Source organism: Chionomys nivalis, chromosome 2 (genome assembly GCF_950005125.1).
Source record: "Chionomys nivalis chromosome 2, mChiNiv1.1, whole genome shotgun sequence".
In the NCBI taxonomy this organism is placed as follows: Eukaryota; Metazoa; Chordata; class Mammalia; order Rodentia; family Cricetidae; genus Chionomys; species Chionomys nivalis.
The window spans coordinates 72,691,984-72,717,607 of NC_080087.1; the positions used below are offsets into that span (position 1 = coordinate 72,691,984).

The 25,624-nt window shown below is 52.2% G+C and overlaps 1 protein-coding gene across 4 annotated transcripts; it reads left to right on the forward strand.

Moving 5' to 3' along the window:
• The first annotated feature begins 305 nt into the window (after positions 1 to 305).
• On the forward strand, positions 306 to 24,293 carry Znf787 (zinc finger protein 787). 4 transcript variants are annotated; one of them, XM_057761857.1, is made up of 3 exons: positions 306 to 512; positions 13,810 to 13,898; positions 22,616 to 24,293. In XM_057761857.1, the coding sequence occupies exons 2-3, from the start codon at positions 13,820 to 13,822 to the stop codon at positions 23,680 to 23,682; spliced, it is 1,146 nt and encodes a 381-aa protein (XP_057617840.1). In that variant the 5' UTR covers positions 306 to 512; positions 13,810 to 13,819; the 3' UTR covers positions 23,683 to 24,293. The 4 variants fall into 4 exon arrangements, with proteins under 4 accessions (XP_057617840.1, XP_057617843.1, XP_057617842.1 ...); XM_057761860.1 differs by lacking the exon at positions 306 to 512 and adding an exon at positions 539 to 558; XM_057761859.1 differs by lacking the exon at positions 306 to 512 and adding an exon at positions 922 to 1,021.
• Positions 24,294 to 25,624: the final 1,331 nt, after the last annotated feature.

The following is a 25,624-nucleotide window of genomic DNA, read 5'->3' on the forward strand; positions in this document are numbered from 1 at the left end:
GGGTTACGATGATAGAGACGCCAGGAGGACCGGAGTGGCGGGAGCGTCCCCGCGAGCAGCTCACCACGCAGGCGCGAGTGGCGAGGCTGGGTTGGGGGGCCGCCCCGACACCCGGAAGTGTGCTCCTAACGGGTCGAGCCCGGCCTTCTGTCCTGGGAGGGGGCGGGGCCGGAGCCCCTCGGAGAGAGGCGCCATAGAGCAGGACGGAGGACCCGGGTCCTAGACACATCCGGAAGTGGCGTCCTAAGGCGCCTCTCTGTAACCAGAGAGCCGGAGGGGGGTGGCGGCCAGGGGTCGCGGAGTTTGCCTGCCTAGAGCGGCGAGGAAGCGGTGGCAGCCGGGCGGGGGAGGAGAGGGAGAGGCGCGAGCGGAAGCGGCCGGGAAGGTCACTTCCGGCCTGGGCGCCCGTCCCCCTGACCCCAGGGTCTGAGTCGCCGCTGCCGCTGCTGCCACCGTCCGCGAGGCAGGCGAGAGGGGGAAGAGTGCAGCGCGGCGGCCCCGGGGCCGAGGAGGTGAGGGCAGCTGCGGACTCAGGGGGGCGTGCGCCGAGGGGCTGAGGTGGGCGCGCGTCGGGAAGCCGGGCTTCGGACGGGGGTGGGTGGGGAGGCGGGAGGGCGAGCGCGGCAGAGCGGGCGAGTGCGCGTGCGCGTCGCGTTAGAGGTGGGGGTGGGCGTGAGCGGGCGCGCGGCCCGGGAGCGCGGGGGGAATGGGCGCCGCGAGCTGGGGCAGTGCGCGTGCGCGACGCAGGCGGCTCTGCGGGCTGACAGGCATCTCCGCTAGGCGGGCGGTGGGGTCCGGGACCCTCGGTCCGTGCTTGCCGCCGGCCATGGCCGGAAGTGCCGGGGACTTTGGGTGGGGGGGCAGATGGGGAAAGGAGCCCAGCCGCCTGGACCGGGCTGACCGGAAACGGCGGCCCAGGGACAGTTTAGGCCTCAGTTCTCTCATGCCCTTCCTTCCCCATTTCAAGTCGGCCTGGTCCGTTGCTGCCCCGGGCGCCATGCGCCGGTCTTTGATCCGGCGGGTAATTACGGGGATGCAGGCGGCGGGAGGCCCATTCATCTCTTTCCCCCGCGCGTGCTGACGGGCGGCAGGAAACAGGTCCCGGGAGAGGAAGCACCAGGCCAAGGTCAGCGCCGCGTGGGCCGTGCGGCCCAGCCTGGACAGTTGCCTTCCTCCCCCAGGGCGGCTTCGGGGCTGGGTCTCGCGCGGAGCCCCGCCCCTCAACAGCCCTCCCGCCTCCACCCCCAATCTGCACCAGAGCAGGTCACAGGGTGACCCCCAAATCCTAGGCATGAGTGCCCTAGCACCTGCAGAGGTCAGTCGGAAAAGTGATCTACAGATACAGAAGCGAGCGCGGAGCGTGAACCAACGCCTGTCTTAGTGCCAGGCCGGTGCTGGGCTCCAGGGTAGGAAGGTGAACGTAGGGGGTGGAAAGCAGAAGCTGAGAGCTGACCCAGCACAGGCCCAGGGAATTTTGTTCAGGGCGTTATTAAAAAGGCAGCGACTCGGGTTTTTGTTTGTTTTGTTTTCTTTTTTTTCCTTCTGTGTAGTGTGTGGTTCAGACTCCATGTCGGGCATTGTTGAGGTGTATAGCCTCAGCTCTGCTGAAAGCACAGGTGGGCCCTCAGCCTCTTGAGTCATGTGCAGTCAGCCTTCCCTGCCTGTCTCTCTGGGGTATTTGAGTGCTGTGCTGCCATAGCCCAGAGAACTTTCACATTGGGTTCTGATTCCGCTTATCTCATGTGTTTTCCCTCTAAGAGCTGATGATGGGATGGGAAGGGCATATCCTCCAGCTTGGCCCGTGGTGAAGTTTAAGACTGAGTTGCAGCCACTGGGAATATTCATCCCGATGGGCTTTGTAGCTCAAATCCGTGTTTCAGCTTCCTAAATTCTGTGGTAGAGAAGAAACTTCACTCTGTTCCCTTGAGGACATGATGGAGGTGATAACAGTATCCTCCCCAGTACAAGGCCTGTTGTACTTTCCTTTCAGTCAAAAGTTACTCAAAAGGTCTTTGAAGCCAGTGCCCCTGAGTCCCAGCTTTGGTTCTTTTACAGATCTGTGACCTTGCATGTGTAGCACTTCCCCTTTCCCAGGTGTTTCCTCCACAGTCTCCTTAAGTGGGGAGCATTGTTACAGTTCCCTGAGTAAGCCTAGCCCATCAAGACTACAGACACGGCTAACCCCAGGACATTGTTCTCTGGTGGGGACACCTCCTAGGTTGGAGAGAAGTTCTGAAGGTTTCTGTGGGCCAGACCTGCTGTTGGGTGACACTGGTCATCTTGACAATCTTGTAGTCCCTTTTTGGAGTTGTTCAGACCAAGAGGGAGATATGCCAGAGTGGCCATGGGCCTAGGGGCCTACAGGGAAAGGGACAGTGGCATTAGCATGGTGGGTCTTGGACAAAGCAACCCCAGGGCTTACGGGAGATGGCAGGATGCAGAGCTCAAGGCCACCAACAACTACGTAGTCACTGATGGGCACCCATTATTCTCGTGGTGGTGGTGGTGTGCCCAGATCCACTTCACAGGCTTTCCAAATCCATACTGGCGTTCTCTGACAACAGACTGTACCGGTTGTTGGGCCCCATATTTAGGAGAGACTGCAAATTTGATGACGAGCTTTGAGATCTTGGCAGGCACCTGGTGCTGACTTCTTTGAGGCCCTGGGACCAAGGTGGTCACCTCGGTTTGGGCAGACTAGGACAGATGCTTGTGCTAGTGCTCATGCTCCCTAGGCCCTAAAGTAGCTTCAGAGTATGGTCTCTGTAGGAGCCCAGAGCTGGCCCTGATTGTAGTGCCATCCCTACTGTTGGAACATTTCTTCTGGGCAAGCCTGGGTCTGGGATTACAGGCCTATTCTTAGGTGCTAGCCATTGGGTTGAGGTTCCTGGTTTCCCATTCTGTGGGTAAACTGTCAGGAAGACTCCTACATACAGGACTGCTGGCCAGAAGACTCTTGAGACCTAGTCTCTTATAGGGGACTTATAGCTTAGTGGGATAAGCAGAGGTGACTTCTACTGGTGACTGGGAAGGGTGGTGAGACTTGAGATCCCTGTCAGCTGTGGTGGAGGCCTCACTAGCCAGCAGGGTGAGTAGGAAGCTGAGCTGTCATGGTCTTAGTATCAATGGCCCTAAGGTGGAGTGCAAAGAACTGTAGAGGGATCATCTCAGCCCCTGTCCAGTGGGCTGGGTGACCCAGGTTGCTCGTGCCTCTGCTCCTCTGCCTTGGCCTCTTAGGCTCTCTTTTTGTGCTCCCAGAACAGTGGCTTTTCTGCTGTGCCCATGCTGGAGAGTGCCTGCCCTGACGTGGATAATGCTGGGAACTAGACATCCGATAAAATCTCAGTCTCAGGGCCAGGCTGCTCAGAGCATCGCTTTGTCTCTGTGTGCAGGGTCAGATGGTCAGAATAGTTCCTGGCCTCCTTTGAGGACTCAACCTGCTGGACATTACCAGTGATGTTAGGGGATGGGAAACCCATAGGAGGAGCTTTAGGGTTCGGATAGGAATCTCCCAGAGGACTGAGGACTCGGCCACAGGAACAGACATTAATTGAGAGCAGTGCCAGTGTCCTGAGGGGAAGTCTGGCCGACCCAGATTGGACCTGGAGTTTGCTCTGTGGCTGTATGACATTGTATTAGCCTCACAGTTGTCTAGATCTTGGCTTTCTCATCTCTGAACAGGAACAGCAGTTATAGAGTGCAGCAAAGGCTTCATTGCCTTGTCTGATGGCATAAAGTGCCTGCAGCTTGCTTGTTCAATACTAGGCTTGTATTATGATTTACTATTGACACAGGGTGGGATGAGGCACCTTGCCTCGGTCACATGGTTGGTCAGCAGCGGGGTAGGTTCTGACCCTGGCAGCTTGCCTGTAGGGATTGCCCTCTGGCCTCTCCCAGGGAGTTCAGGGGATCAGGATCTAAGTTTATGCTCTTAGAGCACCATGCACCCCACGGCTTGGGGTTTAATCTCCACTTGGTGAATGTGATGTTACTGTTGGCTAAGGAGGACAGTCGCGCAGAGGGAAGGCTTCCTGAGGGAGGACCTGTTGATGCTGGGCTTGGCAAATGGGCATGTTAACCTCAGCATATCTAGAAAGACATAAGACCAGGTGGTATCTGCACCTAGAAAACAGCCCAGTCCAGAGGGTGGGTCTGAGATGGCTCATGGGTCTTTCGTCTGTCTGTAATGCAAGATCTAGTTTTTAGAGAGTTTTAGGGTCACAGAAAAGTTGAGTAGGAGGCACACTTCCCTTGTGCCCCTCCTACCAATCCCAGGCTCCCCACTGTTGGAATCCCACTCCACCCCCATCCTGGGTTAACTTGCGGTTATTGATAAACCTGCACAGTGTATTCTTGAAGAGGATTTTGCTTTTGGCAGTTTGCAGTTATTTGCCAATGGTTAGGAGTCAGGTGCTTAGGAGTGACCCTGGAGATCTGTAGACATACTGAGTCTGAGAGCTAATGCTGCAGGTCCCCGTCTGACTTGGCTCCTACTTCCTGGCTGTGCTTGGCTAGGGTTGAGGAGGGTGCCCCTCAGGGACTGCTCCAGCTGAGTGCCAAGTGTGTCACAGATTTACAGTGGATTTAGAATCTAGAGGGCTCTCCTGCGGTAGGTGGGGTCAAGGTCCTTCTCTATCCTGACCTTGTTTACTTCTTTTCCTTGACCGTCAGGCCCTGCTAGCCCGGGTTGACAGTGTCCATGCCTGCTGAAGAGACTAGAGCCCACAGGAAGTGAGTGTACTAGACCAGTTAGGAGGCAGAGGCAGCTCATCAGCTAAAACACTGGAGAGGAGAGCATGAGGACCAGAAAGTTCTGCCTGGCTCCATGCCATGTCTAAATACACCCTCAGTTCCGGATGAGGTACAGACGGTGGTCTCAGATTGTCACTACTAAAACTGACTGGATGAGATGGAGTAGTCCCCACGAGTTCACCCCCGAAGGACAAGTGTAAGAGCCCAGTGGTGGCAAACAGTGGGATGCATCCCCTGGATGGTCAGGCCTTGTCCTAGGGCTGAGGAGATGAGGGTTTAGCTTTGGTCTGGTGTTGGATGCAGGGCTTGGTTAGAGAGGAAGCCAGAGGGCCTGGAGTGAGGGGAGAGGCCAGTCACAGACAGGAAAGCCAGAAGGGAGCTGCTAGGGAGGGAGAGCAGAGAGGTTGCTCTGTGGAACACCCTACTGAAGGACAGCAGGGCAGTGGGCTGATGACCACCTGCAGCAAGCATACTGTGGAATGGTAGGTACCTGGCACACTTAGTGATTGCCCTCAGGGAGCACAGAAGGAAATAGAAAGATGATTAGAGATAATGACACAGCTGGCATGTGATAGGAGGTGGGGCCCTGGCCATGGGGGCGGGGAGGCACTTGAGTCAGCTCTTGAGGAGCTGGAAGATCTGGGGCAGGATTCTCCAGAAGGGCCTGGTAGGGTAGATAGACTGGGGCTCTGGGAGAAAATGGGAGTTTGCAGAGCCTGGGCCAGACTGGGGTCCTGTGGGGGCTGGACGAATTTTGGTTTTGTGGCTACAGCATGGAACTGTGATGGGCTGTGTTAGGCAGGGTAATGTTTCTTGCCCGTGGAAGTTTTACTGAATTAGGGAATCCTTTCCATAAGGTACAGTTCACCCACAGAAAGCACACAAGTTTGCTGACTTTCAGTGTATTCACTGCTTTGTGTGTGCAAAACCACACAAGATTTTAGAAAATTTCCTTGTTACAAAAAGAAACTAATCCTCATGGTGATTCCCCCACCATAAAATTATTTTCCTTACTACTTAATAACTGTAATTTTGCTGCTATTATAAATCGTAATGTAAATATCTGATGTGTTATATATCTGCAACACCTGTGAAAGGGTTGCTCTCCCCTAAGGAATCACAGCACACAGGTTGAGAACTGCTCTTCTATGGGTTTGCTTATTTTAGGTGTCTTATATAGAACGCAGCAGTATGTGCGTCCCCAAATTAGGCTTGATTTACAAGCAGGAAGCCTTCGAGGTTCAACTTTGTTGTGTGTGTTAGTGCCTCACCGATTGTGGCTGAGTGCCATGCTTCTCTAGATGACCATTTTTATTGGCTCTTTTTTGTTTCTTGTTTTTCAAAACAGAGTTTCTCTGTGTAACGGCTGTCCTGGAACTCACTGTGTAGACCAGGCTGTCTTTGAACTCACAGAGATCTGCCTGCCTCTGCCTCGCAAGTGCTGGGATTAAAGGCGTGTGCTACCACCACTGCCTGGCTATATTGACTTTTTGGTTTTTGTGATTATATTTTCAGAACATTCACATCTAAATTTCCGTGTGGCAGAAGTTTTTCCCATGCACTGCTCTAGGGTATAGTCTGGAGTGGAATTGCTGCATTGATGACGATTGTTTGCTCAACCTTGAGGGACTGCCAGGTGTTTTCCAAAACAGGTGCACCCACCTTGCCCTCTCATTAGCCAGGCCTGAGGCTTTCTTTCTCGGCCTCATCACCAGCACTTATGAGAGTGGCCTGTAATGTGAAGTGGATCCTCTTTGTGACTGTGCTTGAATTTCTCCAGGGCAAGCATCATTTCATGTGCCCACTAGCCATCTGGATGTCTTCTTTGGAGAAAAGGGTATTTAGGCCTGATGCTTACAGCGGGGTTTGTGTGTGTGTGCTCTGACTGCACGTGTGCAGATACTAATGAGTGTGAGCACTCTTTTATTTGTTAGTTTTGGTTTTTTCGAGACAGGGTTTCTCTATGTAGCCTTGGCTGTCCTGGAACTAGCTCTTGTAGACCAGGCTGGTCTGGAACTCATTGATCCTCCTGCCTCTGCCTCCCAAGTGCTGGGAGGTGTGCACCACTTAATTTAAAGATTTATTTACTTATTTAACACGTATGTTCCTGTTTATATGTGCCATGTACATGCAAGTACTTGAGGCCAGAAGAGCATCAGCTCCTTTGAAACTGGATTTATAGGCAGTTGTGAACTGCCATATGGGTGCAGAGGACCAGATTTATGTTCTCTATAGCATCTCTCTAGCCTCTTTACCTTGGGTTTTGAGATGGGGGTCACACTGAGCTTGGAGCTCACTCTTTTGGGTAGATGAGTTAGTTGGCCTTGCAAATCCCCCTCCCCAAACTGTAATGGCGTAAATGAATGGCAGACAGAAATTATAGTAAAATATTCAGCTTTAATAAGGAAAAGACTTATAGAACCGAGGTTCCAGCGGAGAACAGGAAAGCAGAAGGGAAGGGGGGGACACACGCAATATTTATTAGTAAAAAATATCCTCAGGGGGACCCCATCCTACAAGCAAGGTGATTGGCTGGGGCTTCCCCTACACCAAACAGGCCTGGCTCTGCTTCCTGGCGCTGGGATTGCAGGTGTGGAGTGCTTTCCCTAGTGTTTTTTTTTTTTTTTTTTTTTTAAAGATTTTATTTATTTTTACAGTGTTCTGTCTGCATGTATGCCCACAGGCCAGAAGAGGGCACCAGATTTCATTATAGATGGTTGTGAGCCACCATGTGGTTGTTGGGAATTGAACTCAGGACCTCTGGAAGAGCAATCAGTGCTTTTAACCTCTGAGCCATCTCTCCAGCCCTCCCTAGTGTTTTTATGTGGGTGCTGGGGACGTGTACTTGGTTCTCACACTGTGCAGCCACTGAGCCATGTCTCAGCTTGTTTGCTCAGTTTTTATTTAGGTTATTTGAAATAAGTAACTTTTTTACAAAGACTAATTGGTTGTGGAGTGGAGAGGGGTCTTGAGAGGCACAGGCTGCATCCAGAACTGGAGTGCCAGTGAGGGAAGATACGCAGGAGCAGGTCCTGAGGTAGGTGGGTGGGTGGAGGGAGTAGAGGGAACAAACAGAGGAGGCAATGGCTTGCTTGGCGCCTTTGAAAAAAGAAGGGATGATAGTGGTGTTGGTATCTCTGCTGGTGACCCAGGGATTTGGGGAGGTGGGGGTAGGAGTGTTTGAGACTCAAAAGCAAATGTGGGCACTTGGTGACAGAAAAGTCAGAGAGTGTAGTTTGCTAATGAAAACAGAAGAGGACAGGTGGTTTGGAGATGAATGACAGGTAAGGTGCGTTGGGATGTCACCACTCTTGCCTGCTCCTGGGAGGAAAGGAGCAAAGAATGCTAGGCTGGAACAGGGAAGCAAGTGAGGGAGAGAGGATGAGGGGCAGGAGGGGCTGCTTCTGCACCCATTTCCAGCAGGCAGGGGGAGGAGGAGGTGAGATTGGCAGCAGAAGAAAGCAAGGGGATAATTGGTGGGCAGGCATCCAGAGGGGGTGGGTGGGACCTAATAACAACAATAATAACAATAATTTGTCTGGGCTTAATAGCCCTGTCAGATCCACACGCTAATTGAATTGCTTAAGGGCCCTGCTGGGAGGGGTGGGGGCCGAGGGGGTGCTCACTTGTCTACTTCTGCAAGGAGGCGGGGTGAACATCAGAAGCTGGAAGTACTGGCTGAGAAGGGGGAGGAGGAGGGAAGGCAGGAGTGGCCTACACCTGCAGGGCTCCTGGTCAGAAGCATCGTGTTGCTTGGACTGTTCGCTCCTATTTCTTCAGCGGTGCTGGAGCCTGACCCTATGACCCTCTGCCATATGCTGGGCATAAACTCCGCCACTGAACACCCTTGCACATCTTGGAGTTTTCTTGTGTTTAGGTGGGGCTCTTTTCCATGGATCTGGGCTTGTGGCTCCTAAGGTTCTCCTGGTTCCTCTGTGCCTCCCCTGCAGACGCAGCATCCTACTCCCCAGACTGAGATCTCAGGTGGGCCCTGCGCCTCAAGACCTAGAACAAGAGAGCCAGTAGCTAGCTCCATGAATGGGGGACCCAGTGGATAGAAGAGAACTGAATGACCTTCTTAAACCCTTTGCAAGAATCCCTGATTTATCCCTACAAGCTTGGTGCCACTGGGGGTGTCCCACAGCTCTGTGACTCGCTTGTCCTGAAACGACACAGCTGAGCCCTAAGAGCTTTTACTTGCTCAGGGTTACAGCATGAAGCTGTGGTAACACGTGGGTTGAGCTTCCAGACTGGGATTTGCCTGGCGAAGAGAGGTGTGTGCCCGACTGGTACTAGACCTGCTTCCAGCTTGTTTGCCGATGTCTGCCTGGTGTTTCAGCTCCTGGAGAGCACAGTGGACTGCCCCAGGCAGCCATCTAGATGCCCTGTAGCTCTGCTAACTAGAGGAGTCGGGACGTGAGAGTGGTGGGCACCTGTGAGGCTCGCTGAAGATCTGCCTTACCCCACACAGAAATTTAGGCTCTTGTGCCCAGGGGCCTGGGGCAAAACAAAAAGACTACAGCGAGGCAGGAAGAACAGAATGCTTTCCCTTCTGAAGTCTAAATCTTTCAGGACATTTTGTGTGGGTGTGGAGGCCAGGTTTTGATTGATGATGGCAAGTCTTTCCCAGTCATTTTCTTATTTTTTAAAATTGTCTTTCACTGAACCTGGAGTTCATCATTTTCCTAGACTACCTGGCCAGCAAGCCTCAGGAATCCTTGTGTGTCCCTTTCTCCAGCAGTGGGGCACATGTGCACTGTCAAATCCATCTTTTACGTAGGCGCTGGGATTGAACTCACTCTGTGTGCTAGTGTGGCAGGCGTCTATGAACCGGGCTATCCCATCTCCTCAAACCCTTCCGGGACATTCTGTGTGTTATTTCACCCGTGGGATAGGAGCCAACCCTTCCCGTACCCTGGGCCCAGCAGTGCTGTGGACTTGTGTGCTCCCTTGGTAAGGGGAACGTCCACATACAACTCGGCTTCACAGAGAGAAATCAACACAGCAGCACATGGCCTGAAACCTAAGTGAGGCTGCCTCCTGTCTATGCCCCCAACCCTCGCTCTCCCATAGCTCCCACGGTCCTTGGATTTGAAAGCTGTCCTTATTTTTGTATCTCTTGCTCTTTAACATTAGGAGTCAATGAAACTCTTTATTTGGCCAGGTATTAAATATGTTAGACTTTATGGATCACAGTGTGAACCAAAACTGTCATTCTTAATAGGTGACTAGGAACATATAAAATGTGGCCATTTGAGGGAAGTCATCGTGGTGTCAGTGTCAGGAGGAGGAATTTGGCTAGTCTGGCAAACATTTTCCAACTAGCACAGGTCACCCTGCCAATCCCCTTGAGGGTTGCCTCCCTGCCTGGTCAGAATAGCAAGGCTTCCTGGCTTTCAGGCGGTGGAGTCTGTCCTCGCCTGACCAGGGAAGGCCTGCCGCAGGGGTGAGGTGAGTAGAGAGCAGGCAGGAGTGCCCTGCCTCCCCTCCTGCCTGCAGGAAGTAGGCTGGAGACGGAATTCCCGGCTGCTTGAGCTCTGAGCTTCTTATTTAAGTGAGAACACAGTATCACACTGGCAGCAGCCTCTCGTAGGACAGCCCTCTTTCCACCTCTTTGACCCCTGCCAGTGCCTGTAGTTTGTCTGTTTTTTCTCCCCTTAGGTCCTTGTAATGTTGACAGTTTTATGGTCATTAGGCTTGTGTAGTTTTTAAAATTTTTCTTTGTATTAAAGATATTTGTGTGCTGATAATGCGCTGTTTTAAAGCACACGCTTGGGCTAGTTGCTCTGTCCAGAATTGCAGGGCAGTCGCTGCTGTCTGGTCCCACGTGTTTCACTCCGTGTCAGGAGCCCATGTCTTCGGTCATTTCCAACACTGTCACAGCACTGCAGTCACTAGTCTGCTGCTGCCTTGTTTGTTTTTAAACTATTTTTTCAAGACAGGGTTTCTCTGTGTAGCCCTGGCTGTCCTAGAATTTACTCTGTAGACCAGGCTGGCTTCGAACTCAGATCCACTTGCCTCTGCCTCCTGAGTGTTGGGATTAAAGGCGTGCACCACTTCCTCGCCTAGTCTTTTTGTCTGTGGGCTTCTCTAGAGAGCCCATACCCATGGAATCCTATGCCACGTGGCCATGGACTTAGTGACCTTGAGTAGTTCGTGAACACAGAATCTTACACCCTTCCACCACGTGACCCTGGCTTATTTGACCCAGAGTTTGGTGACCTTGGGCAGTTCACACACAAACCTACTCCTAGTGCCCTGGACTTTGTGACCTTGGCCAGCTTATTCACTGGAGCCACATACCTTGTAGCTCTGGGCTTAGTGACCTTGGCAGTTCATGCAACCATGTGGCCCTGCTCTCAGTGGGTCCATGACCTTGGGAAGTCCATGTTAGGCTTAGGCCTGTTTCTTTCCCTGGTATTTGCTGTCTGCTTTCTAGCTGGCATGCACAGCACTGCATGCTGTTCACTCACGCTGTCGTGCAGGTGCGTGTTTCTTCTCTGGTATATGCCAACAGTGCAACTGTAGGGCAACTCGGACACTCCTTCTGTTTGAGAAGTGGCTTGTTTTCCATGTGACAGTTCACCTGACACTTTCCCAGTGGACTTGCAAGTTCTCCTTGGAGTTGTTGGCTCACTTTTCCATCCTGAGACAAGATCTCACGTAACCCGGGATGGTCTTGGATGCCTTCTGTAGATAATGCTGGCCTGGAACTTTTGATCCTCCTGCCTCCACCTCTCAGTGCTGTTATTAACACATGGTCACCACCACACCTGGCTTCCTTTGGAGTTTTGGTGTGCATAGCGTGCCATCCGAGAACCCCGTAGTGTGTGTCCTGTGTAGGCGGGACAGAGCTTCCTCTCTCTCCGAGCTTTCCGCTCTGTCTGAGAAATAAGCTGCCACAAAGCCGATTACCCAGCAGAAAGTGCAGGTGCCTCCTTGTGTGTGGGATCATGTAAGAACAGTGCCCTTTGGGGCTTGTGTGCTGCTGAGAGAGTTGTGCCTGGGGAAGCTTGTTTGTTCCCAGATCCCTTGGCCTTGGCTCCCAGCCTTGATAAGGTAGTTTCCTCCCCTGGAACAGGGAGAGCCTGTCTCAAGAGGAAGCTGTGCTCTGGCTTTCAGGAGCGAAAGGGAGTCACTGATGTCCACACAGACCTTGGGGTGTGTGTTCTGATGTGTTTGTGCCCTCACCCCTGCCTGTTCTGTGTTATAGTCCTGAAGGTTTTCAGATGAGGGGAATGAAGAGAACAGAAGAGATTTGGACTCACTTCTGAGAGCTGGAGGACCCATTAGTGTCACAGCCCGTGACCCATGGCTCTTCCCGACCGTGCATGTGCTTGCCTGCAGCTGTTTGATGCCATTCTGTCCTGTCCATAGGCTGATGTCCTTCCAGGTTTCCCAGTTTAAACCTTGCTGCTCTTTTGAGACGCATCCTCAGGGTTTTGAGTTTTCTTTCAGTAGCTTCTGGAGAGGTCCTCACCCAGGGTTCCTATAGGCATTGCACCTAGCTCTTGGGCCACTTGGCCGCCTTGTGCAGTCACGGAACTGTTCAGACCTGGCTCCAGCGACTGGGGCCCTCTTGGGTCTTTGTGTCTGTTTCATGTGGTTCCCCCTCCTGAGCCAGACCTGGGGCAGGACCAAGTACTAGAATTCATTGGGTTTTTCTTTTAAACCTTTCCTTGGCCCAGTTTCATTCACCTATGTATTCATACTGTTGTTCTCTGAGGTACTTGGGCTGCCTGGCACTGTTGTAGGTGCTGGGATTCCTATGGGTAGTGCTGGCTTAGGAGTGGATGAATGAAGACAGACTAACCGGGTAACATGAAGGAGCCCTAGTGTGTAGCACGAATTCTAATTGGTATTAATAATAAAAACTCAGAGTCAGATACAGGGGTTAATGCTGAAGATCAGAAAAGCAGAACCGGCCACTAGAGTGTTCTTACCTCTACTGAATCCTCAGACCAAAGGGGTGATCCTGTTCTCAGACTGCTTTGAGCTCCTCTCTCTTCCTGTCTTACAGTCCTCTCTCCACCTAGCCCAGTCATAGTCACTCCTATCTCCACCTCCCTAGGGCTGAGATTAAAAGTGTGCGATCTTATGTGCTGGGTTCACCTTTGTGTGAGCTCTGTTTCTCTTTTAGACTGGATCAATTTCATGTAGCCCAGGGTGGTCATGAACTCACAAATATCTGTTTGCCTGTCTCCTGAGATTAAAGGTGTGCGCCACCACTGCCTGGCCTCTAGTTTAGCTCTGCACTCTGATCTACAGACAAACTTTATTTGTTAAGATAAAAACAAAATATTACTACAAGGGTGAGACGGAGAAAAGGCCGGGTGGGGGTAGAGGTGGGTAAACAGTTCTTCCAAGGAGGTGACTCTCACTTCAAACACAGCCTGGCAGGGACAATGACCATAGCAGTCATCACTTGCTCAAAGGCTTTCCAGAGCCAGGAGGAACACCACCTGAAGGGTCCCAGGTGGCTGTACTGGTAGGGGACCTGTGGTCCAGGGTTTTCCTGAGAGCTGGACCTAGCCCAGGCTTTCTATTGCCTGGCCTAGAAGACCCACGTGTTAGTGTTGTCTTGTGGAGCAGGCTTGTTGCTATGGTTCTAAACTTGGGCAGCCAATCGGTCCATGTTTGATACAGGAGGTACAGGCTTTCTGCCTCTGAAATTTCTTTTTGTTGCTCTTATCTTGATGTAGAAATTGACAGCATCTGTCACTGCTCTCTCCTCTCAGTTGTACCTGAATGTCACTGCCACAGTCTGGAGGCATATGAGTCTCTTCTACTAAATGTCAAATCTGCATGGTTGTGTAACCCCATGCACCTCTGCCCTCCATCTCGCCCATGAGGAAACTGAGTCATGGAGATGGGAAGGTGGCTGTGGCCTGTGTAGCTATGGGGACTGAAAGTCTTACCGCCTGAGTCAGGGTGCTGCAGCTTTAGCCTCCACTGTTTCAGTGCAGGCTCCCGTCTGCGGTGACTATGCCTGCCGTGCAGAGTCGTCAATTCCGTTCACATCTGTAATCTGTCTTCCTGTGTTATCCCTTCCTGCAGGGACCCTGATATGGAGCTGCGGGAAGAAGCTTGGTCTCCGGGGCCGCTGGATTCTGAGGATCAGCAGATGGCCAGTCATGAGAACCCAGGTGAGGTGGCCTCGGTGATTCTTCAGACAACCCCACTGCCTTACCACCAGGCCTGGGAACCATCCTTTTGACTTTGTGGTAGCCGAACCCCTGCCCCTTTCCCTCCAAGAGCCCCACACCCACAGCTAGAGTGAGAGGCTGATGTTCCAGTCCCTAAGGGTTCTTTTAACAGGCCCCTCCAGATCCATGGGGTCCACCTTTTGTCTCATGTCTCCAGCTGGCTATTGTTGAGCACCCCCTTTTGTGCCCTATGCTCTGTTCTGGTTCTAGGAGCACTATGGCTGCTTTACGGGCACTCCTCACATCAGGAGTGGCCCCCAAACTCATGTTCTGGAAGTTGTAATGAATGAGTGAAGTTCTAGGAAGGGGAATCTAGTCATGTGGTAAGATTGGGAAGGGCGGGCTGGGCTAAATATGAAGTCATTAATTTTTAAGTGTTGGCAACATGTGTTTTGTTTGTTTAATAAAGGATTATTGGGTGAATCAAAACTCCCCTGTGGGGTACGTGGTGCCTAGGTTTGTTGGGTAAGACCCATCCTGGCCTACGGTACCCTCGTCCCTCTCCTTGGTGACACCAGCGTGATGACAAGAAAGCTCATGATTCGGCACAGTGAACACTGCCGCTTGTGGCAGATGCGTTGGCTCCCTCCATTTTAATAAATCGGTGCTTACAACACATTGCTTCAGTGTTCCTTAGACTTTGCTGTCATGACCCAAGGTGGCTTGTCTCGTCACCTGCACCTGTACACAACCACAGATCCATGGGGGGAGGTGCGTTACAATAAAAGTTTGGCCCGACCCTGAGCGCCTGAAGTGCATGTAGACTGTCCCAGTTTCCTTTCTGTTGCAGTGATAAAATCACTCACCATGGAAACGTAGGGGAGAAAGGGCTGATCTGAACTTCTAATTCCAGGTTACAGTTCATCATGGCGTGAAGTCACAGGGGCAGGAGCTTGAAACATCTAGTCACAGACATCCACATTCGACAGCTGAGAGAAATAAATGCATGTTTGCTTGCGCGGGCCCAGTTTGCTTTCTTTTCCCTCATGTCAGTTTTGGATTCCCTGAGCAGTGACCTCCTCATAATGGGCTGGCTCTTCCCACGTCAGTTAGCGATGACAGCTCCCAACAGACATGCCCACAGGACAGCCAGTGTAGATGACCTTTACTGAGACCTCCCAGGTCATTCTGGCTTGTGTCAAGTTGACAGTTAAAGCTCTGCCTTGTCCAGGTGCTGGCCCGTTCATCACAGGCTTGACTCGTCTCTAAAGGTGGTCCTCAGTAGAGCCCTGGCTCTGGACAGCGGAAGCCATGTTGCCTCATTCTGCTGAGTGGTTGGCTGAGAAAATAAGAGGCATTCCAGAGAATTAGATCTCAGGGCTTTTTTTTTTTTTTTTTGGACTCTTGCATATCTCTGGGAAGCCTGTTCAAAGAGGCACTAATGCTGTTACTGAAAATGGCACTGCAGTCTGTCCACCATCATTGCCATCTCAGTGAGCATGCATAGAGCCTGGGAAGGTCAGGCTGCCTGCTGTTGATCTACCTTATTTCTGAAAGGTGGTGGGTGGGAGCCGAATTTGGGCGGAGATCCAAGCAGCTTGCTCAGGCATGGGGTGCACAGGTGAGCTAGAGCTCCCTAGGACTGAAGCGGTTTCACAGTCCCTGAAGCTCCTTTTCTCCTGATTGCTCCAGCTGCCATATGAGATGGGCAGTGGCCATGACGAGAGTGAGCCTTCTAGATTGTCTTAGTTCTTAGCCTGGCAACAGGATTTCCAGACAAAAAGTAGAGTAGTCCCAGTCGAAAGGGCTTTCATCCAGTATTGCAGTAGACTCCCACTGGGTGATGAGGCTCTATCCTCCCTGTGGAACATAGCGCTCACCCTGCCATGCACCTCCGTCACCTGGGAGAGCTCACTTCAACTGGAATGGTCCTTTAATTTTCCCAGGTCCCTATGTAGTAGTATACCAACACAGCCAAACCCCAAGCCATTAGACCACACTGGCAAGTGTCAGGCCTTGAGCATACCTGCTAGCTCTAGTAGACATTAAATGGGCTAAGCCACCTCAGCCTTGGTGTGTAGGGATGTCTTAGGGAAAGGAAGCAGAGGATATGGCTTTTGGGTGTTCATTGGGAAGCTTGGGGACAAGGACACACTTGAGGACTCATAGCTATAAAGTAGGTGTTGTATGCAGAACTGTGTGAGACATGAGAGGCCAGGGAGGCCAATGAGGAGCAGCCTGGGGTCTTGAACCAATGAACCTAGTCTTGTGTGGCATGGTCTAGGGAGCTAATTGTGAGCAGGGAGGGAGGAAAGAGAGAATGTTCTGATGGAAACGGGTGGCCATTTGTGTGACCACAGTATGAAAACAGCGGAGAATTCCATCCTATTGCTTCATGAGCCAGGACACCTGCCTGTACAAGTAGCCGTGGCCCGTGCCCTAGAAGGCTGTTAGGTTAATAAGGAAACAGGGCAGCCTCTTCACAGCCAGGTGACTGGGAATCCTCCCCTCCCCCCCAAAGTCCAGATTGCTTAGGTGTATTGAAAGAACACGGCGCACAGAAAAACCGTGTGATCATAGAACTCTTATATGGGGCAAACCATCTCAGAAAGGAAAGACTAGAAGGAACTCAAGTCAATAAGCACATTGTTCCCAGAGTATTAAAGGTGAGGGGCTAGAGATGACTCAGTGGTTAAGAGCGTGTATTTGCAGAAGAACCATCTGTAACTGCAGCTCCAGAGGGCCTGATAATTGGACTCTGGGCACCTGCGCCCACATACACAGCCCCTCAATAGTACATATAATTAAAATTATTTAAGAAGATGAGAAACAAGATACTTGTTAAAATGAAAACAAGTTATTTTTGTTTGTTTCAAGATGATTTCTTGGTAGTGCTGGCTGTCTTGGAACTGTAGACCAGGATGGCCTCAAACTCAGATCCATCTGCCTCCTGAGTGCTGGGATTAAAGGTATGTGCCACCGTCTCCCAGCAAAAATGAAATTTTAAAAAAAGATTACAATGAAGTAAAGAATATTGAAGTTAGACAAAGAAGGTGTGATACACATTTAGACTGAATCCTCGATACATGCAAAGCAAAGAAGTAAGATATATGGCAAAACTAATTCATGGGCTACATGGCACTTGCTGCTCTTGCTGTGGACCCAGATTCCGTTCCCAGCACCCATGTCTGGCAGCTCAACAACTGCCTGTAACTCCAGCTTCAGGGAATCCAATGCCTTCTTCTGACCTCTCCATTATCGTACACTTGTGGCACGCATTTACACAGACGCATGTGCACACAAACACAGATACATCCTAACAACTAATTCAAGTGAGAATCCCCACTATTGAGCTCTGTTGAGAACAAGTCACAAACACTGAGAGTAGCTGTTTGGAGCTGAGGGCCAGGATGTGGCTCAGTGTAGCGCACTCATTTCCCATGCCTGGACTTCAGCGCTTGATCCCACTTGTTACAAAACCAAAATCCAGCTTCCTGGCAGAAAGAATGAATAGCTTATAAGGAAAAATAAAGGGAAAAAGTAAAGTTAGACTTCCTGTCAGCAACATTTCAGCTCAACAAAACAATAGTGACGTAACCTTGACAACCAGGATGAGGGGTGAGCCGAGGTTTTGAAGGGTCTTGACAGAACTTGAGCCCATTTAAGCCCCTTAGCTGTGGTCCTTTCCCCAAAAATGTGATGGTGAATAAGCTTTGGACAACGCCAGTGACCAGAGAGAGGTAGCCACCCAGACACCTGCCTATGAAAATACCGTGAAAATGGAAAGGGACCCCTTATGGCACTTAGTGTGGCTGTCCTCAGAAGGCGGCATGGGTCACACCAGTAAGTGATTCCTGTGTTCTGCTTCCATCGTTGCCCACAGTGATGATGGGAGCCATCTCAAGTGGGAGGTACTAAATAGTTGAAATAAAAACTTTGGGTTGCTGAGAGTGCACGTGGCAGTTGCCAGTATGGATTCACAAGTTACTTGAAAACAAAACCCCAAACGGGCACTTTCGATTCTGCTCCTGAGTCCTGCTTTGGAAAGCTGTCCGTGGTGGGTGTGGGTAAGCAGCATATAGAACAAACGGGATGCTGTCCTGGACCCAGGGAGGACAGCAGCATTGAGGAGGCTCGCTCACACTGGAGATGGGCAGTTCCAGCCTGAGTGAATATAACAGAGTGCCTGTTTTTGCTGTGGTACTGGGGACCCAAGGGCCCTGCCTCAGAGCGACATTCCCAGCCCTGTTCTACTTTTTATGTGGTTACAAGATCTTGCTGAGTTGCCCATACTGACCTTGAGCAGGCCTTAGCCTCCCAGAAAGCAGATACTGCAGACCCTGCACCACCAGGACCAGCCTGTAGTCCTTGCATTTTATGGTGTTGGGAAGGGGGAAGACTCAGTTGGTCACTTTGGTGAAGAATAGGAAACCAACCTACACTCAAAAACTGGGCCAGTGTCCTGCCTACAACCTCCTGAAGTGGGCTCTTGAAGCACCAAGAGCTTACTTCTAATGTGTTGTCTTGAGATCATCACAGCTGCTATCCCACAAACAGAACAAATAGCTGCCCCTTCTGTGGCCAGTTGGTCCATGATCTGAATATCATCCCAGGAGCCTTTCTCTGGGGAGAGGACAGGACGGCATCTCGAGACTGTCTTTGGCAAGGCTGGGCTACAAAGGGGTGGTCTGTCAGTGCACTAGAGGTGGTGAGTGGACTGTAGCCAGCAGAGGCATGTGGGCCTGCCTCTTATATTTTTAAATTTTATGTGTTTTGCCTATATGCATGTCTGTATACCATGTGCCTGCCTGGTGCCTGTGGAGGCCAGGAGGGTGCCAGAGCCCCTGGAACTGGAGTTACAGGTGATTTTGAGGCACTGTGGGTGCTGGGAATCGAACCTGAGTTCTCTGCAAGGGCAACAATTGCCCTTAACAACTGAGTTAGCCCTGGAACTTCTACTTAATCACTTAACAGCCTGCCCGTTTATAAAACAGGCACACTTAACTGAATAATCAGACAACTTAGAAAAAGTTGGAGCCCCAGGAAGGAACACACATGACCAGAGTTCTTGTCCCTACTGCTTATCCACTTCCCTGGCTTGTCACTTAGCCTGTGATGGCCCTGAAGGGAGGTGGATGCATTTCCGCCCCCTGCAGGTCTCTGTCCTGAGCTCTCAGACTTCCTGCTGTATTCAACATTCAGATTCCATGTCATGGCTGCGAATACTGCTCAGAGATGCACAGACACGGTACACTGGCACTTTGAATCTTTAATGTTTTAAATTGTGTTTTGTATGTGCACAGGTGCAAATACGCCACCACACACATGTGGAGGCCAGAGGGAAACCTGAGGGGTTGGTGTTCTCCTTCCACCATGTGGGCATTGTGACTGAACTCAGATTGTCAGACTTAGGGCAAGCACATTTCCTTGCTGAGCCATCTCCCAGGCCCCATTAGGACACTTGAATACGTACGTGTCACTATTTTGTTTCTGCTTTCTTCTCTCATGTATTCCATTATTCTTGCATTTTGCCTGCCCATCTGCCCCCTTTAGACCTCTTCCTCCCCAGTCTCCTTTCTACCTCCCACATGTATGTTTGTGTGTTTATGTGTAGAGTGTGCATACATGTGTCTGCCCACTGTGTGTGCCCATCCACTAGTGTGCATAGGCTAGAGGCACATGCAGATTGTTTTAGCGTATTGATCTTCACACAGACCCTGAAGCTGCATGTGTTTGTTGCTAGGTCGCCTTGCCAGGGAGTCCATTTGTCTCTATCCACCAGCCAGCATTGGAGATTCAGGCCTGCACTTCCATGCCTGGCTTTTATATGGGTGCTAAGGATTTGAACTTGGGACCTCTTGCTTTCACAGCAAGTATTTTTACCCAGTAAGTCACACACCACCCAGCTCTATACATATATTTAAATCTTGCTGCTGTGTTTTTGTTTGTTTTTTTTTTGTTTTTTTTTTTTTTTGTGTGTGTGTGTGTTTCAAGACAGGGTTTCTCTGTAGCTTTGGCTGTTCTAGAACTCACTCTGTAGACTAGGCTGGACTCGAACTCACAGAGATCCACCTGCTTCTGCCTCCTGAATGCTGGGGTTAAAGGCTGTGCCACCACTCCCTGGCTTAAATCTAGCTTCTTAATATGAGGAAAAGTGATATTGTTGGAATCTGGCTTGTTTCATGTAATAATCTAGTTGCATCTATTTTCCTGCACATTTCATTCTTTACCACTGAATAAAATTGCATTGGATGCATGCATGATGTTTCCTTATCCATTCTTCTGGGGACGGGCTTCTCGGCTGCCTTAATTTCTAGACTGGCAGTGAGTATCTCTGTCCACTATGTGCCTGGATTTGCTCTCCACCCAGGCGATTCTCAAAGTCTTTAGATTAGTGTGTTACAGCCTTGAACCTGGAGAGTCACCTTGCTGGCCTTGTGACGGTACAGGTGAAGTTGGGGAATACAGTGAAGCTGGAAGGTGCTAGGGCTTCGGTGGGAGAGTGCCCTTGGCTACTCTAAGCTTGGAACTGCTGCAGGTGTGTTGGGCAGTGACCATTGGTGTGGCTGTTCAGATCTTGGCTTGGTCGATTTCTGGTTCTGTCACCACGAACTCTTACTTTAGTCCCTCATACCTGGAACTAGGAACATTTCTTCCAAGCAAAGAAGCGTAGCTGGGGCACTGAGCCTCCCTCCGCCCCCAAGGTTCTTGTTCTTGATCAAAGCATTCCCAGATGCCGAAGGGGACTTGAGGACAGACAGTTCGATCCATGCCAGAGGGAGAGAGATTACTGTGAGCATAAGGGTCACAGTATTGGGAGAAGGTAAAGAAGGGAGATAGCCACACCTGCAGTAGAGGTTCTTTTCTTTTAAATAGAGTTTGCGAGACACGAGGAAGACTAGGGCCAGAGGCCTGGTTCCTGGTTGAGGATGCACACTGTTTTCCCAGGGTGGTGTGGGTATTAGGTGAAAGAGCAGCTCTATTCTTTGGATCCACCGAGGAGGAAGTATTTAATCTTTATAGTCTTTGCCCTGATCTTTTGGCCAGCTAAGAGTTGCTTGTGTGGCCTGGAACTTGCCCTCGGAGGAAGCTCCACTTATCTTTTAGCTTTGGGCCCTGGCAGAATAGCCATGTTTACTCTCACCTGTCCAGCTTCACTAGTGGGGCCACTTTGAAGCATCTGTCCATTGCTTCCGCTTTAACCCCTTATCAGCCACCACAGCCTGTGATCGTTATCTCCTGAGTTTATTTTTTATCTAGCCCCTGAGAGACAGCGCCTGAACGGGAGCTCTGGGCTGCTTGGAGAGTTCTCTGTAACCTTTGACATAGAACACACGCACACACCCATGCACGCACACACCTACACACCTGTAGAGGTCTGCAGGCAGACATGGGCCCCTGGAGCATATGAAGTCCGTCTCTCTACTACAGAGACTGCATTTTCTTACCTCGTCTCCCTGTTTCCATCTGACTTTAGGCCACCTCCTTAGGTTATGACACTGGAAGCGTTTTCTTCAGTGTAGAAGTAGAAGGGACCTTGCCTCGAGTCCACTCTCCCCCAGTCCTGATGGGGGACAGGGGCTTCACACACCTGTCAGAGAGCTGACCTTGACAGTCATGTGTCCTTCCCTCCTACCTAGCTCTCATTACAAAGAAGCAGGTTGCACTGCAGCCACCAGATGTGGGTTTGACAGGCCTCAAGTGTGTCTTCTGGCCTAGTGGGCCAGTTACTCATTGCCAGCAGCGCCTCCGAGGCCGCATTTATGAGCACTTGGAGCTGGTGAGAGGAAGAGATCTTCAGTGGGCTGTGAGCCTGATTTTGAAGAGACTTCAGGGTGTTGCCTGAGCTGGTTGGCAGGATGTACCTGGTGAGGCCCTGGCATATGACCGTGGGCCTCGGCTCTGCTGTAAAGGGGTGGGGGGCTGGAGGAGTTTAAGAAGTGGGTAGACCCCTGGAGAAAGTGTAGTCCGCCTCAAGAGCAGGACAAGTTAGATTTGGACAGGAGGCAGGCTTCGAGGCAGCTGGATGTACGTGGAGTGAGTTGGGGCTACCCTGGGTGTTTTCAGTTGTTCAGAGCAAGACCCCTAGACTGTAGTTGTCCTTGATAGGTGGGGGTGTAATAGGCTAACTGTGGGGCTTGCATGCCCAGGCTAGTGCACATCACAAGCTGGTGTTTCATCCTGTTTGTCCAACTCCCTCCCCTGTTTGTTTCCTGCCCTGCAGCTAGGATTGTCCACATGTGACACCACTATGTCCTAGCTTGCAGACCTTCTGAGACCTATCTTTCCAGCGGCGTCAGGTCTGGCCCTCCCACCCACATTGATACTCAGGTGCCATTTGTGCTGGGGTTTCTCTTAGCATCTTTACCCTTGACCCTCTATAGCTCTGGTTGGTAGACCTTTATGGGAGCCCTGGTAGCCTTAGCCATTGGTCTACAGGTCCAGAGAAAGGCTAGCAGAGAAGTCCTCTCTGAGGGAAGAAGAGCAGGTCTTAGGGAGATGGGTTATGAATACCTCGAGTGATCAGTGCTCCATGGGATAAGGAGTGCGGGCTGCGAGCTGGCACAACCTAGCTGGCCCTGGGTTGTCGGAACCCTGAAAGGATGGGCCGCCCCCGGTTGCTCACTAAACTGAAATCAATCCATTGGCCACCTGCACGTGGATAGTCACTATGGGCTTGCCACCTCTGACTTGCCTCCTTCCCTCTTGCCTTATAGTGGACATCCTCATCATGGATGACGACGACGTCCCCAGCTGGCCCCCGACCAAGCTGTCCCCACCCCAGTCAGCGCCTCCGCCTGGGCCCCCGCCCCGGCCGCGGCCACCCGCACCCTACATCTGCAACGAGTGCGGCAAGAGCTTCAGCCACTGGTCGAAGCTGACCCGACACCAGCGCACGCACACAGGCGAGCGGCCCAACGCCTGTAGCGACTGCGGCAAGACCTTCTCGCAGAGCTCGCATCTGGTGCAACATCGGCGCATACACACAGGCGAGAAGCCGTACGCCTGCTCCGAGTGCGGCAAGCGCTTCAGTTGGAGCTCCAACCTCATGCAGCACCAGCGCATCCACACGGGCGAGAAGCCCTACACCTGCCCCGACTGCGGCCGCAGCTTCACACAGAGCAAGAGCCTGGCCAAGCACCGGCGCTCACACAGTGGCCTCAAGCCCTTCGTGTGCCCGCGCTGCGGCCGCGGCTTCAGCCAGCCCAAGAGCCTGGCGCGCCACCTGCGGCTGCACCCAGAGCTGTCAGGGCCCGGTGTGGCGGCCAAGGTGCTGGCGGCTAGTGTGCGGCGCGCCAAAGCGCCCGAGGAGGCTGCGGCGGTGGACGGCGAGATCGCCATCCCAGTGGGTGACGGCGAGGGCATCATCGTGGTGGGCGCACCGGGGGACGGTGCTGCCGCAGCCGCAGCCCTGGCCGGAGCAGGGCAGCGCGCAGCGGGGCCGCGGTCGCGGAGGGCTCCGGCGCCCAAGCCGTACGTGTGCATGGAGTGCGGGAAGGGCTTTGGGCACGGGGCCGGGCTGCTGGCCCACCAATGCGCGCAGCACGGGGACGGGCTGGGGGCAGCGGGTGGCGAGGAGCCTGCACACATCTGCGTGGAGTGTGGCGAGGGCTTCGTGCAGGGCGCTGCCCTGCGGAGACACAAGAAGATCCACGTGGTTGGGGCGCCGTCGGTCTGCAGCAGCTGCGGACAGAGTTTCTATCGGGCAGGTGGGGAGGACGATGGCGAGGATCAGTCGTCCGGTGCGCGGTGTGCGGAGTGTCGTGGTGGGGAGGCCCGGTAGGGACGGGGGTGCCCGAGGGGTGGGCAGGGCCCCTCGGGCTCAGTGGGGACTATCAGCGAGCAAGACCACGAGGCCCAGGGAGAACTGGACCGGGAGGAGCAGCAGCCTCCCTTCTTCCTTGGCCCATGCTGACCTGGGTGTGAGAGGTCCCGCAGTCATCAGGGCAGGTTCTCAGGACTGCCCACAGCCTCTCTGCTGACTCGCACCGGCCCTGTAGGTTCCCAGCCTGGGAATCAGAGACTGTGTGAGAGAACTGTGTAGATCAATCGGCACTAGACCCTCAATAGAGAGGCCATCCCCCACTGCAGGTGTGGGGCTGCGGTGTCCTAAGGAATGGAGGGATCCTGGCCTTGTGCACCAAGAGCGTCTTTCTTCCCTTCTAGAATTTTCTTTTAATCATACCTTTTTGGCCCCTCCCATTCATTAATTTTTCTGCCCCATGGGTCCTTGTCGATTTTCTAGCCCAAGTCGTTCCTCTCCCTCCTGGATTCGCAGTAGCAGAGGAGTGAAGTAGCCTCCTGTTCCCATCACGGTCTCATTGAGAGGACAGAGTCCTGTGTGCTCCCTGTCCTGACGGTGGAGAAGGGATGTGGGGGCAATAAATGGCACTATTCAATTGATCCAGCACTGCCTGGTTCTTGAGTTTGGGACGGAGAAGGGAAAGAGGTTAAATACAAGTGACAAGCGCCAGACCAGGGGTGACCATACTGGGCCAGACTGCCCTCACCCGGTTCCAGGAAAGAGGCCTGCTTGCTGAGGAGCTCCTGACTGACCTGGTGCAGGGTCACTGAAGGTCACTGAAGACGCTGACATCTCCATAGAAGGGTGCAGCTCCCAGAGACCCCCAGTGCTGTGACTCACCCAAGTGCTGGTTACTAGTAAGCCGTGTGTCTGCGCTCTCTGCAGAGCAAGCTATATCGTCATGACTGCTGCTGTCCAGGGAAGGGGATCTCAACGGAGGAAGATGAGTTTGGGGTAGACTGTCTCTGGATCCAGCACCCAAGTGAGGACAGGATGTTGGCATGTTCTGTTCAGGTTCTGCTCAGTGTCAGTCCAAGGCATCTCTCGGAACACTACACCCGCAGCATTAGAAGGCACCTTTAGTGTTAGGGTGTAGTTTCCTGGGCCCACAGTCCTCAGCTTAATGTCGCCTGTTCCTGAGCCTTGGAAGGCCGTATTGTGGACCCTGCCAGGGAGTCCTTTCAGCCTAGTCTGGGGAAGTGGGGGATGAGCTGCAGATTTCCTCCAGCTATCCCAAGGAGCAGAGAGGCTTCTTGTTAACGGGTGTTGGAAGAAGTATGAGTCCTGAGTGTGCCCATCTGTATCTGTCCATCCTGTCCCATCTGAAGGTTGAGAAGGTCAAAACCCAAGGTCACAGTGTACAACTGTCCTTTGGAAGATTTGTAGTTGTAGGTCAGGAAGATGCTCAGGTGTTCACTGCCTGGCTTGGGTGAGCGGCACTAGAATAGCTTATCTAGTAGGTACTATCACAAGGGAGAGCTAGGTGTGGAGCGGCCACAGGTTCCTAAAGACCACAGAAATGTTGCTTAAAAACCCTTCAGTTCTTTCTGCCAAATGCTGACCTAGGACGTTGTTGGAGGCCAGAGAGGGGAGACTCTGTCTTGAAGATGTAAGCCACCGCCAGGACATGGACATGTTCTGCTTCTTATAGGCTGTGCTACTCTGGGCAGGTGAACCAACCTCTCTGGTCCTTGACTGGCTTTCTTTTCTATAGAAGGAAAAGCTAGGCTGTCTCATGAACTGTTGAAGGTGATCTAAGCCAGATGTGGGGTCACGGGCCTCTGCACCTCTCCCAAGCAGGAGCTGAACACAATGGTGAGGAGCTGGTGCTTAAATTCTGACTCCACACTATGCATTTGGGCCTCAGGTGCTTAATGTAACTCAGTTAATAGGGAATTCACTGAGCAAATGTGTCTGTGCA

What these genes read in the sequence shown, in the direction of transcription:
- Znf787 (XM_057761857.1), top strand. Translation starts at nt 13,820, where the DNA reads ATGGAGCTGCGGGAAGAAGCTTGGTCTCCGGGGCCGCTGGATTCTGAG. An exon ending in GGCCAGTCATGAGAACCCAG is followed by an intron (nt 13,899 to 22,615) that starts GTGAGGTGGCCT and finishes CTTGCCTTATAG; the next exon opens with TGGACATCCTCATCATGGAT.